Source organism: Barbus barbus, assembly GCF_936440315.1.
Source record: "Barbus barbus genome assembly, chromosome: 11".
Taxonomy (NCBI): Eukaryota; Metazoa; Chordata; class Actinopteri; order Cypriniformes; family Cyprinidae; genus Barbus; species Barbus barbus.
This window is the reverse complement of record NC_136739.1, coordinates 14,474,073-14,493,374: the sequence shown is the minus strand read 5'-3', so window position 1 is coordinate 14,493,374 and position 19,302 is coordinate 14,474,073. Positions and strand designations below refer to the sequence as shown.

The 19,302-nt window shown below is 41.1% G+C and overlaps 1 protein-coding gene across 1 annotated transcript in view; it reads right to left on the bottom strand.

The window, feature by feature from the left end:
- The window catches only part of LOC306877267 (Krueppel-like factor 7), a 47,041-nt gene extending 29,511 nt beyond the window's left edge, over window positions 1-17,530 (bottom strand). Inside the window, exon 1 of the mRNA XM_079428925.1 lies at window positions 17,056-17,530. Within this exon, the coding sequence (XP_079285051.1) occupies window positions 17,056-17,157 (102 nt within the window). The 5' untranslated portion in view covers window positions 17,158-17,530. The remainder of the gene's footprint in view (window positions 1-17,055) is intronic.
- Window positions 17,531-19,302: the final 1,772 nt, after the last annotated feature.

Below are 19,302 nucleotides of genomic sequence, written 5' to 3'. Positions count from 1 at the left end.
TTAAGGCTCTTATTGCATTCATATATTCTTGTCTTGATCGATGTGTTTGTTATAATCATTAAGCATACTTGAGTGGTATAATGATTCACGTTAGAGATCTGTCTTTCGGATCGACCTCTCACATCGGCACTTCTGTGCTGTGCATTACGAGTGGGAAGCCACATGGAGAGAAGATTAAAATTTCCCTGGAGCGATGACTCTGGCACTGGTGTGAAAGGGTTGTGTTCTCTCATTCTCAGTTATGTCATCGCAAAGCAATAGTCCACATGACTTCAGATTGCAAGGACCTTGGGTTCACTGTGTTACGTTGTCTGTCTCTCTCTGCAGGACGAGGCATCAGCCAGGGACCCAGCAGGTGCTCTCATTACACCTATCCCACTGTGGGGACTATCAGTCAGGCTTCCCTGCTTTCTAAGTTCTGCAGTGTGGCATAAAACCATGGGAAATTCACATCTAGACAAGGAACAGCAGGGGAGAAGTGAAGAGGCCAACCTTATTCATTGACCACAGAGTCAGTGGTGGGGACTGATAAATGGACTGATAAATGTCTTTGGTAAGAAAAAAAATAGCAGTGCTGCCAAAAACAGGCTGCATTGCAAAAGCCTTGTATAAATGTAAAATGAATTTTCTGACAAAAAAATGGTATCAGAAACTGTGACTTATCTTTTACATGTTAAAAAGGATATATGATAAGGAATCCCATATGTTGAATATATTTGTGTACAATTATTGTAGGTTATTGGTATGCTTCTCTCAACTAAGAGTCAATATTTACATCTACATTACCGTTCAAACGTTTGGGGTCGGTAAAATGTATTAATGTTTTTGAAAAATATCTCTTATGCTCATTAAGGCTGCATTGATTTGATAAAAAATACAGTAAAACAGTCTAAAAGAACTGAAGAAATATATTTTAAAATGTCATTAGTTTCCTGTGATGGCAAAGCTGCTATTTCTCATTCATTCAAATTTGCTTATATATTTATATACAGTATATATATATATATATATATATACAGTATATATATATATATATATATATATATATATATATATATATATATAAAATTATTTACTATAATTTTGTTTTACAAACAATTGACTTTATTTTAGTAATTTCCGTTTTTTTTTGTTTCGACAGTGTGTCCAGAATTTTCTTTTTTCGGCCAAGAATTTTTGTTTAGGTGCATCATGATGTTAAACCCACATGCTTCACCGTGCTTGGTTGTCAGTGTATCCTCATGCTATATATAACCCTGGGTGATTCTTTGTAATAAACCACAGGATGTGAGCTGCAGGGAGAGTGCCACAGCATTGACAAGGAGCCCTAGTGGAGAGGAAATCCTTCATCTGTCTGAGCTTCCCGTCCCATGCGAGTAGCATGCACGACGGCTTGGCCAGCCAGCTGAAAGGAAATGGAAAAGGAAATTGCATAGATGGGATGCAGGGGTCCATGCCTTTCTGCAGAAGCTACGACTGGAGCAGAGAGAAGTTACGTAACCCTGCTGGGCCTCCATCCTCTGGCTGTAATCCTGCCGATAACCACACATAAAAAGATCGGCACAAACAAATTTTCTGGCTGGAGTCGGTGTGGACTAGTGCGGGCACGCTACCCTGAGGGGAATGGATATGGTAACCTGTCCAATCTCCAATTTAGCCCCTGGATCAGGCCGCAGTGATGGACAAAGGCAGTTATGATAACAGGAATTCAAGACCCCTCCCAACCCAGCAGCTGCCCCCACCAGGCTTTGTGCTGCGGGGATTTTTCACGCACGAAAGGCTCCAAAACAAAATGAAGAATGCAGATTAGCAAAGCCACTTAAAAAAATTAAACGACTTGCTCGAGCCTGTTCGCGAGGCTCACCTCCAAGAGATAGGAGAAGGCCGGTCGTTTCTGGTTTGTGTGATAACTGGCAGCAAGGATTTCCAGCCCAATTTCTCAGTGCCGGGATAGGCATCCGAGTTAATTGCCATCGCTCACTTAAGTGCACGTAAATGGCTTTTTCATCCCTGCATCTGTCCTCTTTATAATTATGCTGCAGTGTGGTAATTACACAGACTTCGCACAACTGGTATTTTATGGGACAACAAACTATTTTGCTCTTTTCTAGTCTCTATTCCTCTCGCTTTCATGCACCAGGAAGTTAAACATAAATCCTTTCTTTGAAAGCCCATCTCTGGGGATGTTTATGAAAATCACAGTATTGCTATTTGCTGGATGCTTCCGAAGTATGTAAGCCGGAGTGATGAGGATGTCGTCTGTCATGAGCGGAGAGTTAGAGCTTTGACGACTGCAGTAAAAGTTGCAAAAGCAATCTCTCAGAGAGCCTACTACGACTTTGTTTCATGCTAGCAACGAAACTGTCCTTTCCATCTAGATGTCTCATTACTGACACGTATGGGAGAATTTACAATGAAACAATAGCTTTGTGTAGCTTTTAAAACGCTGGCATCGATCATAGACACCTCGAATCAGATGTCTGCTTCACCGATACCTCTGATCTGATACCGCTCCAGCGCGTGCTCTGAATACGCAATGGCAAACCGCCACTGCGTTGTGACGTCTCAATCCTTGCAGGCTGTCCTGTTTTCTCCACGTGGCTATCAGCCCAGCTCATCTCATCTCTCTAGCAACAGACACAAAGCCCTGCCACTCTGCCAGTCAGCCATAAATGGAGTGAGGTGGAAGGGAGCATTTGATCGTGAACTGATGCATAAAAGCTTTTTTGTGAAGAATGAAACAGCAAACTGCAAGCAGGGGACGGCGAGAATTTTTTTTTGCCATGATAAAACAATGTCTGGATGAAATCCCTCAGTGTGGTTGAAAATAGTTTTCTTGTTTTTATATATATATTTATATATATATTAAATTGACTTTGTAAGCTGATTGGCTTAATGGTATCACACTCATTTTTAATTTCTGTATTAAAATTAATTTAGATTTTTTTTAGACACAAATACGTTAAATATAATCATATTAAAATATGAAATAAAATGTCAAATAATTTAAGACAATAAGTTCAGATTGTAAAATGTCATGTTATGTGACTCCCCCAAAATGTGTTATAATTTTTTTTTTTCACTTTTTCCTTGATGGCCACACCACACGACATTTTAAAATGTAAACTTTCTTTAAAATTGTACAAAACTAAAAGTTTTTCCAAAAATATGAAACCAACATGAATACAAAGAGCACATTTCTATGTGTTCCGAACTTGATTTTTCCTTTTCTTTATTGTGGACATGTTACTGGCAGATATCAAATCCTAAGCTTTTCGTTTAGCATTTCATTTTTTCTTACTTTTTTTTTTTGGTTTTATCAGTATCACAAAAAGTAAGCTCAGAAATCTCCAGCCTTATCACTTCTAGCGTCTATCGTTCATGCATGCAGACACGCACACAAAGACACCTACGCAAATCCAGCCCACACACTCCCAGCGAAAGAATGACCTCATCCACCACCTTCTCCCTCCTCCCTGCACTCTGGAGCAGCTGGGCTGAGAGTGAGGTCACCTGAGACGGCAAGGTTCCGCCCCTTCTGACTCACTCCCACAAAGCTTTTTACTGTGATGGCACTTTGAACCCAATTACCAACATCTGACAAGACTGCTACAGTGACATAAAAGTAAACCTAACTGGGACTTGATGAATGCTTTGCAGTCTAATTCCTGACTACAATAAAAACTGCGGAGAGGGAGACCAAGTGCGCGTGGAGTATGTGGGCATTCGGAGTCACACCTCTCCGGGACTGGCACGCTCGCCCAGGAGTTGGGTTTTTTGAAGACACCAGGCTCGCAGACGGGGTGGGACGGCTGAACGGCAGGTACCCCTGCTGCCGTCACACCTGTCTGCACTGCGGGGAGCCCCATACGGGAGCTCCGGCAACACCTTGCCAAAATACCCCAACCCTTTGCTGATTATCACAAGGTCACGAACGCAATGACAGCATCGTTGCTAGGACGAGGTAGAAACTCTGAGATGGATCTCAGGCATTACCTCATCATTTTACTGGAATCTACAGAGCAGTTGAGCGCATTTAGCACTTTGCATTTTACAAATTGGGTGATCTCATCCTGAATACTGTAGCGCACGAGATGAGTCACAGGCACTCAAAATGTAGAATTGAGCTACTGGCCTGTCTGAGGATCGCTTGAGGGGGGAGGGTACCGTAAGAGTGAGAGTGCCAGCGCAATGCCTGCTAGTCTGTGCTGGGTTTGCCCTGGTGCAGTGGCCCATGCCTAAAAGCACACATATACGCTGCCTGCTCCACTGAACCTAAGAGGGTACGAGAGGTGCCCAGTAGGCATCTCTCATACTAAAGCAAATCTTTAAACAACCTTTCCGATCTGCACTCTCTAACCCACCATACCTATGCGTATACACGCAAACTGGCACTTGCACACAGACAAGCCCCCATTCCAACAGAGCCAGGCCGTTCCCCCAGGTATTCCCAGCAACATTACAGATTAAAATAGCAGCCGACCCACATAGCTGTACACTGGCTCAGCCTCCCCTTTGGAGAAGGCAGACTTTTTACGTTCTTGACTGCAAACACCTCACAATCGCTGTCATTTTTGCACTCCTGTTTCACTGTCATAGCATCCGTGTGCTTTGAGAAAACAGTGCTAAAAGAACTCGGTAACACCACCGAAAAAACAAACAAAAATGGATATTATAGCCATTTTTGTATAAATTATAATGAGATGATTAAGACTCGGGTGCAAATGGTGGAAAGCGGGTCTCTCTGTCTCTGTTCAAAACAAAGAAGGCTGAATGTCTCAATGAGCAGGACAAATGCTCCAAGGTCGCTGGTCCTCAGCGCATGACCTACTTAACTGAGCCATAACAAACTGGAAGGACTAAGAGCAGCACGTTTATTCTGTCTCCTTCCCAAAAGCATTCAGCAGGACTCGCATTGTACAACCTTCAGGACGAAAGTGCAGTTTAGTGTGGACGTGGTGGGGAGGTTATTGTGTTTGTAGGGCAGCTCCAAATTGCAAAGAAATGCAAAGTTTCTGCTGCTTAAAAACATACAACACTTTTCAAGATGAGCAAGACTTTTATTTAAACACCTAAGTTATTTTGCAAGACATTGATGTAGTAAATTTAAGTATTTAATGAATACAGAATATATGGATTCTATGGAAACCCATTTCTGCCTGTCCAAAAGTTAAGTTTTTAGCCCTATATAGCCAGGCTGCATTTATTTGAAAGCAGTAAAAAGTAATATTGTGAAATATTATTAAACCTGAATAACTTTACTAAGTTATAATAATTACTTTATATTTTATGTTTATATATATATATATATATATATATATATATATACACACACACACACACACACACACACACACACAAATATATATATATATATATATATATATATATATACACATATACATACAGTGCACTCCATAAGTATTGGAACAGTAAAGACAAAATTGCTCTGTTGGCTGTGGAGTCAAGACATTTGCAAATATGATTAAAAGATGAATATGAGACAAAACAGAATGTCACATTTTATTATTAGCCGTTTCAACACATATATGTTTTACCAAATAAAAAGAACAGCACTTTTAGAGTTCATCCCACTCATTGATGTGAGCATAAGTATTGGGGCAGTTGAACATAAGGCAGATATAAAAGATTAAAAGCTATAATTTAGTTGCAGATCCCTTGCACACAATCACAGCAGTGAGTCTGTGACCCATAGACATCACCAGACTCTTGGTCTCATCAAAGTCTCCTGAGGACAGTAGATTGTCAGAGCATCACCCCAGCTTTCTGGAAGTTGTTGGTGATTTTACAGACACGTCTTTTAGGGTTCTTTTTCACAGCTTTTATGATTTGTCTGTCATCAACTGCTGTTGTTTTCTCAGCCGATCAGCTCATTGTTGGTTGCTGGTGTCACTGGTGGTTTCCAAACTCTTGATTTCTCCATGCCCTTTGTTTTTGCTAGAGCTCTAACTGACTTCCTCTTTTCTTTTAGCATCCAAATTGCTTGCTTTTCTCTCAAAGTCAGCTCCCTCGTCTTCATCCTGGTTTGTGTGTGTCATGATCAAATGCAAGATTCAGAATACAGAAGTAATGGATATAACTGAGACGACACATTCCCTGCTTTTAATATCTGAAGAATTAATGCAACAGGACACAGCTGATCACTTAGAAAGAGCTGTGAGACAACTGTTCCAATACTTATGCTCACATCAGATGAAACTCTAAAAGTGCTGAACTTCTTAGCTGGTAAAACATCTATGTGTTGAATCACCCAATAATAAAATGTGACATTCTGTAGTTTTGTCTCATATTCTTCTTTTAATCATATTTGTAAATGTTTTGACTCCACAACCAACAGAGCAATTTTGTCTTTACTGTTCCAATACTTTTGGAGGGCACTATATATATATATTTTTTTTTTTTTTTTTTTTTTCATTTTCATTTCATTTATTCATTTAGCTGACGCTTTTATCCAAAGCGACTTACAATTGCTATATATGTCAGAGGTCGCACACCTCTGGAGCAACTAGGGGTTAAGTGTCTTGCTCAGGGACACATTGGTGTCTCACAGTGGATTCGAACCCGGGACTCTCACACCAAAGGCATGTGTCTTATCCACTGCGCCATCACCAATATATTTATATATATATATATATTTATATATACATACATACATACATACATACACACACACACACACACACACACACACATGTTGGGTTTCCATGTTTTATGGGGACATCCCATAGGCTTAATGGTTTTTATACTGTACAATCTGTATGTGCTATTGCCCTACACCAACCCTACACCTAAACTTAGCCCTCACAGGAAACATGCTGCATTTTTAGATTTTCAAAAAACTTTATGCTGTATGATTTATAAGCTTGTTTCCTCATGGGGACCAAAAAATGTCCCCACAAGATTAAGATTTACTGGTATTACTATCCTTGTGGGGACATTTGGTCCCCAGGACGTGATGAATACCAGGTGCACACACACACACACACACACACACACACACACACACACACACATATAAATTTATTTCTGTGATGGTTGAATTGCTGCCGTCTTTAGTGTCACAAGATCCTTTAGAATTCATTCTAATATGTTGATTTGGTGCTCAAGAAACATTATTATCAATGTTGAAAACAGTTGCTTAATGTTTTTGAGTATTTACTATTAGTTTTCAGCATCTTTGCTGAATCGAAGTCTTAATTTAAAAAAGGGGAAAAAAGAAAGGAAAAAATGAAAATAGAAACTTACCCCAGTTTTTGAATGGTAGTGTATATTTCCTAATTGCGACTCAGCATTCTCTGACTTGTCTTTATATGTTGCAATACTATTTCTTACAATATGTTTCGCAATTATGACTTTATATCTCATAATTTGACTTTTTCTTGTTAGCTACCATTTTAGTTTTACTCCGCTTCCATAGGATTCAGCTTTATCTGAGTTTGATGAAAAATGTGTGTCAGCGATAGTGAACAGGTGGGTCTCACAGCAGAGCAGCTCGGAGCAGCCTCAAGGAGAGACAGCAGTGCCTGCAGATCCTTAACCAGAGCTATATCAGGTATACAGTATGGCACCTGGCACAATTTACAGAGGGTCTGGCCTGCCTAAAATAAAAGGCTTAAAATAAAGCTTACACAATACGGCGCTTGCACCAGCTTAGCAACCATCACCAGGGGCTGTAACCAGTGTAACTGTAACAGTAAGGCTGTTGGGCTGATGAATGGAGAGGATGTTGGCAGTTGTCCATGTGGAGCGAGTGACTTTCGGGGCATGGGGAAGGAAAGGGGTCCTGCGGGCTGGGGGGGTGATAGTGAAGAATCCTGTCGGTAAACAAGAGCTTGGTTTCCTCCACTGAATTGGCAGTGGATGGGGAGGAAGTGGTAATACGCACTTAGAAACTCGCTTTCTTGGAGAGGAACCGCTAACATTCTCTGTTTGTGCTTGATGGGGCGGTCCTGCTTTCTGAACTGTGCTCAAACTCAGTGTATTTGCGTCAAGCTTCTCTGCTCGCTGGAGCAAAGATTCGGGCTTGTATGCTCTTCCACACCACCAGGTTGAGCACACACCGGTCCTGTGCCTGGTGCCAGGGGGGCATCTGCCCTTTTTATTTTCTCCCCATGTAATTACTGAGCAGAGCTGTTAGTTAGGTGGAGGGCTCTGTGAGGGTGATGTACACCAACGCTGCCTGCACACCTCTCAACATAAGTGCCATACACCTGCTTTGACCTCTACATGAATAGATAGCATCACAGAGATGCAGTTATACTGCTTTACTATTTTAATAATATTCATTATTTGGTACATAAGTACATAATATGATGATTGTTCCATGTATGTAATGATATACCTTTTATTTTGTGGCGTACACTGTATTTAGATACGCGTAAGATCTTGTTTTGTTTTTTGCACTGGAACAGCCCACATCATGCATATTGTACGGTAATCATTGGCTGTACTCTAAAAGGTCAATGCGAACAGGGTCAAACTGGTTGAGAGAGCAAGAAAGAATGATCAAGAGGATGAAAAGAATGAGCAAGTACAGACTGGAGGCTGGAGTGACGCCAGGTCATGTGGCCATCAGAGAGAGATGATATGCAAATAAGCACATGCACACAGATGTTAGTTTTTCTATCATAGTGGGAACTTTCTATTGACTGCTATTGTTTTTATATATGTTTTTACCCTCATTGAATCTTGAATATATATATATATATATATATATATATATATATATTTTTTAGTCCTGACACAATACACAAACAATATAGTTCAGTCCAATGTAAAAAGGCAAACTGGGTATGATAGGTTCTCAAACTGTAATCTGTATCTTATTCAAATGTATATTTTCCATGTTTTATGTAAAATATCTGTTGGCAACTTCAATGTCTTTTTGACTTAAGACTTCTGCATATCTAACAGCGCCCATGCTGATACGTCTACATCAGCTTTGTTTATGTGCATGAAAGAAAGCAGACAAAAACTGATTATTATTCTGTTTGCCCTAATAGTGAGTATAGACTCCTTTTGAGTCAGAAAAACTGTATTTAGTGGAGAATTATATGAATAATCTACACATATGAGACCTTTTAGCATGGAGTCCATTGTTCCAAATTCATAATATTTTATTAATAGATATCAGTATTGCAAAACGTCTACATGTTACTATTGTGTATGTGATGCTGCTTCCACAGATCTGCAAAGGGCCAAACAAGTATGCTTCAGCTGGTAAGTATGCTAATTAAACAGTATGATTAATCTTTGTATCAAAATTATATTAATAAAAACCCAATTCTGTCCCTTTGCACTTTAGTTTTAATTCAAACAGCTCATTGTCAACAAGCCCAGCCAATGTTCATTCATATACAAATTTTTACTTCAAGTTGTTTCAAGGTCACAAAACATACCCTAAAGGCATTTTATACCTGGTGGAAAAGTACCTGTTGTTGGTCTTTGTGTTCGAATGGTCCTTGTGACCTGTCCTTATTCATTGTATGTCACCAACACCAAAACAAACAATGAGCTCACTACTCTTGTTTGGCAGCTTGACAGCAGGTGTTGTGTGATTCAGACCTGAGCTTCCTGCCACTCTGAAACCCAATCTGAAATCCCAATCTCCACTAGACAAAAGACTCCAAATTCCTCTAGAGGAAATGCATTGAATCAGATTTGCCAGTAGTGTTGCTACAACATTTGCATGCAAAACATGACAATTTCCTATTGATGGAAAGATATCTAGATACAAAGAACTGTGATGAGAGTGGGCTGTGTACATTTTAGTGTTGTGATGTCAAACAAGGTGACGTGGCTTGAATTTGTCATTATGAACATTAGACAGGCTAACAGCAGTCTTGGATTTGCCGTATGCGCATTTCCATCTGGACAGTGTCAGTGCAGGGAATTTCCAGAAGGCCAAAAGAGGATAGAGTGCAGGACCATCAGCACCGCATCTCACGTCAAGAGCACTTGAATAAACATGAGAGACATCCTTCATTTCTCTCCTCTGCCTTCCTCTCCGGCTCTTTCCTCTCTCCATTTCTTTATTTTTACCTTGACATTCTGCAGGGCTACTTATAGCTGGTTAGGAATACACAAAATACCATATTTATTATTCATATAAAATGCCCTCCTGGTTTATGTAACTCTCACATTTGCAGAATACTGAGTGCTGCAGTCTCAAATAGCATTGAGGTACCATTTGCAATGAGGAAGTATTGATTTTTCAAGTATTGAGTTTTTTTCAGGGTGGTGTGAGAGATATCATCAGGCTGTTAGTCGGAGTTTGTATGCGTGTGTGTGCACTTAGAGAAAAATGGCTGGTTCCTCTCAGCCTGTTAATCAAATCCTTGAGTGGCTAAACTGCCTCTCCATCGAGACCAAGGGGGACGACAGGCCTCATGCATAAAGATGCATTCCAAACACTCATCTTTCTCTGTCTTTTTCTTTCTGTCCATCCTAGAACTGCTTCTTGTCTCCATGGGCTGATAGGCTCTCGAGAAGATGGCAGACAAATGGCCCTCACCATCCTTACCATCCAACAGCTCCTCAATCATTTCCCCTGAAAAGCTCTTGATCCCTACATAAAAAGACCGCCTCCATCAGCAATCACTCACAGGCGTGGGGATAATTAGCACATCGGCCCCTGTCTGCAAACTGAATGCGTGGATGAGGGTAGGTATATTCAGTTTAGCATGTGCTACCATTGGGTCAAATAACCACAACCTTATACCCCAGAAAGAATTGGTTCTATACAAGTGTTTCCTGTGGAAATGCATCTGTGGAATTCTGTGAATCTTCTGCAGTTCCTTAGGCAGCATATGCAACCACATTTTCTTGTGCTCACAGCTGCGTATTGTAGGTGAGACACTGTTAGACAAACAACAGACACCCTCGGTGAAGATAAGCATAGCCATTAGTGCTTCAAAGCTTGCGTGGCCAGATCGAGAGTGAGATCACTTCCAGTGCTTACTGGAAACGGATAGGCTTTAACATAATCACGACATTGCTCAGCAAATCAGTGTTTCTCATTACATTCACTTTCATGATCTCATAAGTAATACACTATTTTTGGCTGTTGAGGTGATATATTTGGCTCAAACTACAGTGCTTCCTTGAAATGTAGTCACAAGCTTAATATTCAACTTCCATAGCTTATAATAGTGATCACTTTTGAACCCTTATTTTCACACATTTCCTCACCTGTTTAATGTTCCTGACTGTTTTCGCGTGCGGCACATCTTCTATACACTTCTGTTTTATACCATGGTGTGTTTGCAAAGAATACCGCAGTTTCTTCTCTTGTGACATTTTAAAGTCTTTGTAATGGAAAATCATCCCATAATATCACTTTTTTTTCTTTTAATATTTAGGGACTTTTTTTAAACATGACATTATTATATATATTTTTTTTTTCAGCCTTTGACTTTGTTGTAGGTTGTGTTCTCTGGAGATGCCAATTATCCCCCACTTTCTCATTTCACCAAACCTCTGTTTGACTGTTCAAAAACCTACCAACTGCCAGTTTGATGCCGTCTTTGATCTACCTCTATCGCTGAGAATAAATTATAGAGCAATTGCAAAATTTCATGGTGTACGATATTTGGTATACAGCACATAGTGTGTATGAGGATGAGCTAGGGCTGCGCTTCACATGCTAATGATCTTGTAAAGGCATTTCACTTTAATGTTGTAACTCAAAATCACAGAATAATAGTTAGTTCAGGTACTGCATTTTTCCTGTATAATTTCCACAGCTAGTTGTTTATTAGGTTGCTCAGACCTGTCATGGAAGCTTGTGGTTACAGCTTTATTTGAACAAAGAGATGGAATTCAACATTAAATTGATGTGTTGCTTCAGAAACAGCCTGTGTTAAAGCCTTAGTATGAACTTTACTCAAACGTAACAGGAGAATGTGACTGAAAGGTCCCCACATCAAAGTGAGACCTGGTTCAGCCCTATACATGAAAGACCCTGCTGCCCCCTCACTACTGCCTAATTACTGTCAGCTGTCTGGGGGCTGAGTGATCTGCTGTGTCTGGGGCTCTGCTTTTGTTGTAGTTACTAAGAATATTTGCACAGTTGTATTTGAGCTACAGTGTTTTTGTTTTGTTCTTTGTATTCAAGTAGTGGTCGTGTATTTTTTTATCTGTCGGTCCAAGTATACATGACACAATGTGTAACCAAATATTTAAAGAATTAAATACACGTTGCACCTTTGGAGCAACTGCACAAAGCTAAGGCAAATTGTAGTAGATAAATGGGTATACATGCTGGAATGAAACATATATAATCACATTAACCAGGTCTGTTAAAAGTCCAAAAATCGAATATGCTAATATGATTAATATCTAATTTTAGTGACTAAACATTGACATAACATTTTTAAAAGACATATTATTGCTTTAGTCCGACTGAAATAAAATGTTCAAAGTGCATGTAAATGCACTTACTCCCAACAACTGCACATCACAAAATCTAAATCACAAGAGAGATATACAGTAGGTAGGCGGGAAGAAGAAAAATAGACAGCTCTTTTGTAATCTCAGACGATGACTTGACAGTGATTCAAAGTGTATACTAAACCCAGACAGCACTTGATTTTGACCTGTCTAGTCACTGGTAGGGGCAGCGTACAGGAAATGCCCAGAACAATAGGTTGGTTTATGATGTTACACTGATAACAACACTGTGGTGACTTATGAGTGTCTGTCTGCTCGCTGATCCCTGCCATTATATGGGACAGACAGTCAATAATCCAGTGGAAACCAAACAGCTGACGAGATCAATTAAGTTTTAAAAAGTTCAAATCGGTAATAGGATCATAAAGAGTGACAGGTACTTTCCATTGTGGGTCAAAAGTATGTACCGCCAACATAGTGACTAATGGAGCCTGTTAACTGGTTCGGCAGGGGCCACTGAGGTTAAAGCTGTAGGATTGGGAAGGGAGGTGTCAAAGTAGTCAAGCCTCCACAGATGCACTGCATATCTTCTTAAGATAACTTTGTAACAGCTTATTTATCTTGACATGGGAGTCCGTATATTTCAACAAATGCCTGAGCATCAGCATGTACTGATAGACCTGTTAACACTTCAAAGTGGGGCCGGTCGAACAGATTTGAGATTGAATGTCAAGGTGGTTTCTTCAGAGTAAGGTCAGCAAGTGAGAACTTCACCACTGACAAAATTTAGGTTGTTGCAGAAAGAACAAAGCTTTGAGGGAGTAAAAGAAACCTTCTTTGCCTGGACCTGCAAGTCTCCCAGGAGATAAGGAGGAGCTTAGTACAGTATCTTGGTCTCTGAAGACATCCCAATATTACCACTCACTCCACAACTTCAGGGGAGTTTTCTTTGGTGCCGTCAACAAGGTAATGTGTTTGCCCATTACTTTGGTGTCCTGGAGCTTTACTAATTGCAGAAATAGACCTGAAAAGGGGCTTGAAAATCCTCTGTGCTGTCAGAAGATATACTGTGAGAAAGCAGCTGTGTTCCTCAGGGTATTATATAATGCACATTTCAGTGTTCACTGCCCAGAGAAAGCTTGGATGCCTTCTGCTGGAGCGAGCTCAATGTGGACAGTGAAGGAATGCGATAAAGGGATGGATGGCCAACTGCCTGCACCATAGGCTGCAGGGAAAAATTAGCAAGAAAGCATAGGGGCAAGCTAGTGAAGATGGTGGGCTCCTGCAGGCCCGGTGTGGAACCTCCACAGGAGCAATGACGTAGCCCAGCTCAATGGAAATGCATTTTTAATGGTATTATGTAGATACACCACCTCTTTCCCAGCCTCCATCCACTGACCCAACTATCCAGCCCTTTGTTTCAAAAAGTTACTGAGCTGTGAAATGCAAAAACTCACAGCACAGAATATGCAAGCAGTGCGATTCATTATCTTGTCAAACTGGGCTTCTCTGGGACAGACCGAGCTCAACGTTTGCACCGCCTTCGCCTCAGATAGTTGTTGCCTTGTCTGCTAGTCTCTGGGGCTTACATGACCCTGCTCAGACGTGTTCCAGTTCTACTGACTGTGATGTGTTTCTGTGGGTTAGTCGACTGCCCTCCAGCTGCCAGTGAGCATTGAGAAGTTCACCACATCTCAGATTATATTTCTCAACCTTTTAGCATTAAAGCTATTGATAGAACATGGGGAAAAAAGGGTAGGTTTAAAGTTGTGCTGCGATTGTCAGGACAACTAGGTCTCATGGGTTCGGACCGCAATGCTTACAGTAGTAGTCCTATAAGAGGTTTGAGATAGGTCCAAATCAATCAAACCTTGATTCTGAAATTAGAACAAAGTCATTTGGAATTACTGCTGCTGATGGAAACTTTTTAAATAAAACACTTGACGACGAGGAGAAGAGTGCTGTAAGGACAGGTCTGCCAGACTTTGTAGACAAAGAGACAGAGAGTGACCCATTTTCGCTGTGACCCACAAAAAGGCCTGCTTGTCAGAGGACGACACACCAACAAAGGCGCCCACGTGGTGCACTAGCTGATGGAGGACAGATGGATGGATGCAGACAAACAGACTCAGCCCCCCAACCCGTCTCTTAGGTGATCCTTACTAATTGGCCAAGCTGCCTTGACTGCCTCTAATGGTGTTGTTTACTGCCTCTGCCTCATTCCCCAAGCCACTCCACCTGCTCTTCCAGCCTCCAGTGAGGAGCTCTGAGAGTCGTACTGGGTGGCACTGCTTTGGGAGGGGGGTGAGAGCCAACAGGGGCTCTCTTGTTGCACAAACAGCCGCTCTTTGAATTAACCTCACTTGCGGGTCACCGCCGAAATAATCCCTCCCTTCTCGGCCCCAAGAAAGGTTGGAGAGCTGTGATTACAGCGAGCCGCCCGCTCTGTCTTTTCCCTCTGTGTTCTTTTCTCTCTCTTCTGGGTCTCGTCTTGACAGTGAGAGATAGCGTCTTTGTTTAAGTTGGGGGAGACGGTGCCACCAGCCGGCGTCCCTTGTGGGGAATGGATGCAGTGCACGTCAGGCCCGGGAGGACTTCATCACGTTCGACGGACAACCCCTCGTCATCCCTGAGCACATCACCTCCATCACCCTCCCCTCCATGGCCGCTGCACCCCATCCCTGGTCTCAGCCTGAGCTCTGAAACTCAATTCACCCATATCGCATCCATTAAGGTCTGATTCATGCTCCTCTCGCAAAGGGCCGAGCACAGCTATCCATCTTGTCTCCCGCTCAAAGGGTGCTGTTTACCTTGCACTGGCAGATCTAGGGCTACACGTTAAAACCATCCCAACCTGTAAAAGCATCAAACTTTAACTGTGATGTCACTCAAAGAAAACAACCTTTACATTTACCTGTCTACAGCCTTTTTTCTTTTCATGCTCACTTTCTTGTCATAAATTCAACTTTTTTTTTTTTTTCGTTTCCATGTGGTTGTTCCCCTCCTCTTCTAACGTGAGCTGATACTCTCTCTGCTGTCTTTAAACTGTATTTGCCAGTGGCATATGAACACATCTGCAGGTTGTACAAGCTCACAACAGCTTGTTTTCTTTCAAGTCATAATTAGGCTGGTAAACTAATCTTAATTCTAATTCTGTCTCTCTCTCTTTGTTTCACTTCTTAGAGCAGTAGGAGTAAAATAATATATATATATATATATATATATATATATATATATATATATATATATATATATAAATATATAAAAGAAGCAAAGAAGTGTAAAACTGTAGTGTAAAAATTGTGATCCATTTGTGCTTGGACAGCCAGTTCACGACACACCAAAGGGAATTAATGCCCCTGCACACAAGAGCCATTGTTTGATATAACCATGATGCTTTAAGTTAATTAATGCCAGAATTAGCTGATGAACCAGACCTGTCTGTCTTCCTGCATGACATATTACTGTTCTAATCATCAAGATGAGATCGCCAGATCTGCATTTTCCTTCTATACTCATGCCAATATGTCTGTATTTGCATTTGCTACCAGATAATATTTGTGTTGGTGTAGAAGTGCCAGTTGAATTGCCAGTGGGGGTAGATCTGTTTCAAGTTCACACACCAGCGATAAATAACCGCTCGCTGCATTTCCCTGCAGTTGAGCACATGGAATTGCAATGAGCTGAAGACAGCCGGTGCATGCGTGCAGAGGCGTCCGTTGTCACATTGATTACCAGATGTCCTTCTTACCTCCAACCATAAATCTTGGCATTAAATTGCTGCGGTTTAATTGACAGAACTTCCAAACCCTGTTGCTATTATTGCTGTATTTGGCTACTAAAGCAATTATTGCCCAAGAACATCAAGGAATTTATTTGCATTGATCATATAAAGACCACAACACTTAAAATCATGACCATGATAGATATTTCCCAATTTGCACATATGTGCATCACTTCCAAATCGTCCAGAAGGCTTAAGTGGGATGTCATAAAAATGTAAAACACTACTATTATCATTGATTATCTCTACCACTAAAAGAGTCAGCAAATTGTCATACAGATGCACACCAGCTCTCAGAGGCAGAGGGATGCATTCTCCTCACATTCACTCACGCGCGCACCCTCGCGGCGGAGGTAATACATTATACATGACGATCGGGAACTGCTCTTGATATCGTCGGGCAGAAAAACACGAAGTAATCTGACAGATGCGAATGCATAATTTAACAACAAGTCGCTTATTGTTAGCCAAGCCTTTATTATTATTTTTTTCTGGCCACATTATGTTAGCCTTAACAAAACGGCATTCAGTCAGTTCCAGTTAGAAGTAGCATATAATGCACATGAGTGTACAGCGGAGTGTAGTAAATATGCATTTCACTCCTTAAAGCATATTTTAGATTATTCTTCAAACTAATGATCACTTTCGCTCGGTTAAATAAAAAGACCGGAGAGAAGCAAAACAGCACTTGCATCACTAAAAACCACTACGCGGAATAATTTGGACAAGGAAAACAGCATGATTGGGCATAAGCGCGCACTGTGAAGTTGTGAATGTTGCCATTAGATACATGTGCGCATTTACGCACGGTTTATGTATGCGAACTAACAGTGCAAGTAGTTACGCGCAAACTCTCTCACCTGCTGCCAATTCTCCTCCAACGACGGCATCGCCGAGAAGTAGCCCGTGTCGTGCACCAGCTGAAGTTCCTGAAAAATACTGTAATTCGCCAACACGTCCATGTTGATGCTCACAAGAAAAAAAGTGTTGCTTTGATCCTCAGGTATAATTTGTTTTCTTCTCAGCCCAATGTCAAATGCAAAAGAATGCTTCAAATCCTCCGCGAAGTGTAGTTTAAAGATGGTAATTTTAAGTGCTGAGAAAAGGAAGGAAAATTAATATAATTCTTGTCACTTAATTGCAATCCCCGCGAACTCTCAGATCCTCAGCCTGGGAGTGGGATGCAAACTCGGTGACATGAACTGTCCACCTATTTCCGCATTGCCTCTGTCTGTTTTGCGCTATAAATTCCAGGTAGCCTTTCTCTTGAATGCCGTGGATCACCAAGGCAAGTCGCTGGGCTCGCAGTCTCTCAAGCGAGAGGAAGCCAAGGGAACTGAGGGGGCGTGGTTTGTTGTCAATCAATTCCGTGCGTGACCATATACGGTAAATAGGGTTGATGATCTCACTGGCATCCAGTAAGGCGGTGCTTAAATGGCCAAATAGGCGGAGTAAAATTAGAATATTCTTGCGCGATTGGCTCATGACACTTGTCAATCGGGCCGTAGAAGGCAGTGAAAGGTGAGCTATTTTTAGAGAGCTATATAGCAGCAGCAGTGCGCTGGCGTCGCTCATACGGCTGGAGAGAACGCAACAAACAGAAGTAGAAGTTGCAGTTGCAGTTTGTAACGTGAAGCAATTCTACGCTTATATGAAGTCATATCAGTTGGAAATCACACATTACGGTAACATACACCACAGAGCTGCCGATAAAGTTGGAAACAGTAACTTAGTTCAGAAAATTAGAATGACGTTGTGATGTAATAGTTTGGCACAGGCAAATACCGAAAAAAGTGCGGAGATGCTCTCAGATATTCCACAGGCATTAGGTGCTTCACAGACACGATCAGGGCGATTTTACATATTTTAATTCTGAATTAAGAGGACATATAATTTAGTTTTAGCTCTACTGATGGCGCAAATTACCTCAAAGAACATCTGTAATTGCAATTCTTTCTGCAATTGATGGCATTGATTTGCAGTACTGATCTGGTTATTGTGTAAAGGGTAATTGAGTCATCAGAATGTTTTTTCATCCCTGTGGGCAAGCCAGAAACACTTTTAAAAGCAATTAATTCCTGAAAATCCATATAACCGAAACCTAAAAAAACAAAACAGCATAATATCTCTGAATAATGACTTTTGTCCATAGCAGAGCTGTATAACTGACCACTCATCTTGCAAAACAATGTTTCCTTTATAGCTCAAATTCAAATTCAAATTTTATTTGTCACATACATATACATACATAGTACGACATGTAGTGAAATGTATTGTACGACTGTCCATCAAATTGTCCAACAAAATTAAGAAAAACCTCAAGTTTACAAAAATACAAATAGAAAAAGTACAGTAAACATATATATATAGAAATAAACTAGCAATAAAATAAAATAACAAATAGATATGCGAATAAAAATAGATAAGAATAAAAATAGAATATGATTCTTTATAGATTCTATAAAAAGTAAAGTGTATGTCAGTGATAAAGTGTCCGTGTGCTGTGCAGTAAAGTGTATAAGTGAGTAAAAGGAATACTAAAGACAAATGGTATTTATCCTTACGTGACCTTCTACAAATTAGTGCAGATTGTAATGAAAATGTGCAAAGTGGAAGTGTGGGGTGATGTGCTTAGAGTGGAGAGAGGTTAAGACTCTGAATGGCCTGCGGGAAGAAGCTCCTCCTCATTCTCTCTGTGTTCGCCTTCATGGAGCGGAAGCGCCTCCCTGAACGCAGCAGAGAAAAGAGTCCATTGTTGGGATGGCTGAGGTCCTTCACTATCTTCCTGGCCCTGGTCAGGCACCGCTTGCTGTAGATGTCCTGCAGGTCAGGGAGCTCGGTGTGAATGGTACGTTCCGCTGAACGCACCACCCTCTGTAGGGCTCGTCTGTCCTGCATAGTGCAGTTCCCGAACCAGGAAGTGATGCTGCCTGTCAGGACGCTCTCGATGGTGCAGGTGTAAAAAGTCTTAAGCACCCGAGAGGGAAGTCTAAAGTCCCTTAAGCGTCTCAGATGGTACAGACGCTGCCTGGCCTTCTTCACCAGGGTGCTGGTATGACAGGACCAAGTCAAGTCCTGCGTGATGTGAACACCCAGGTATCTGAAGC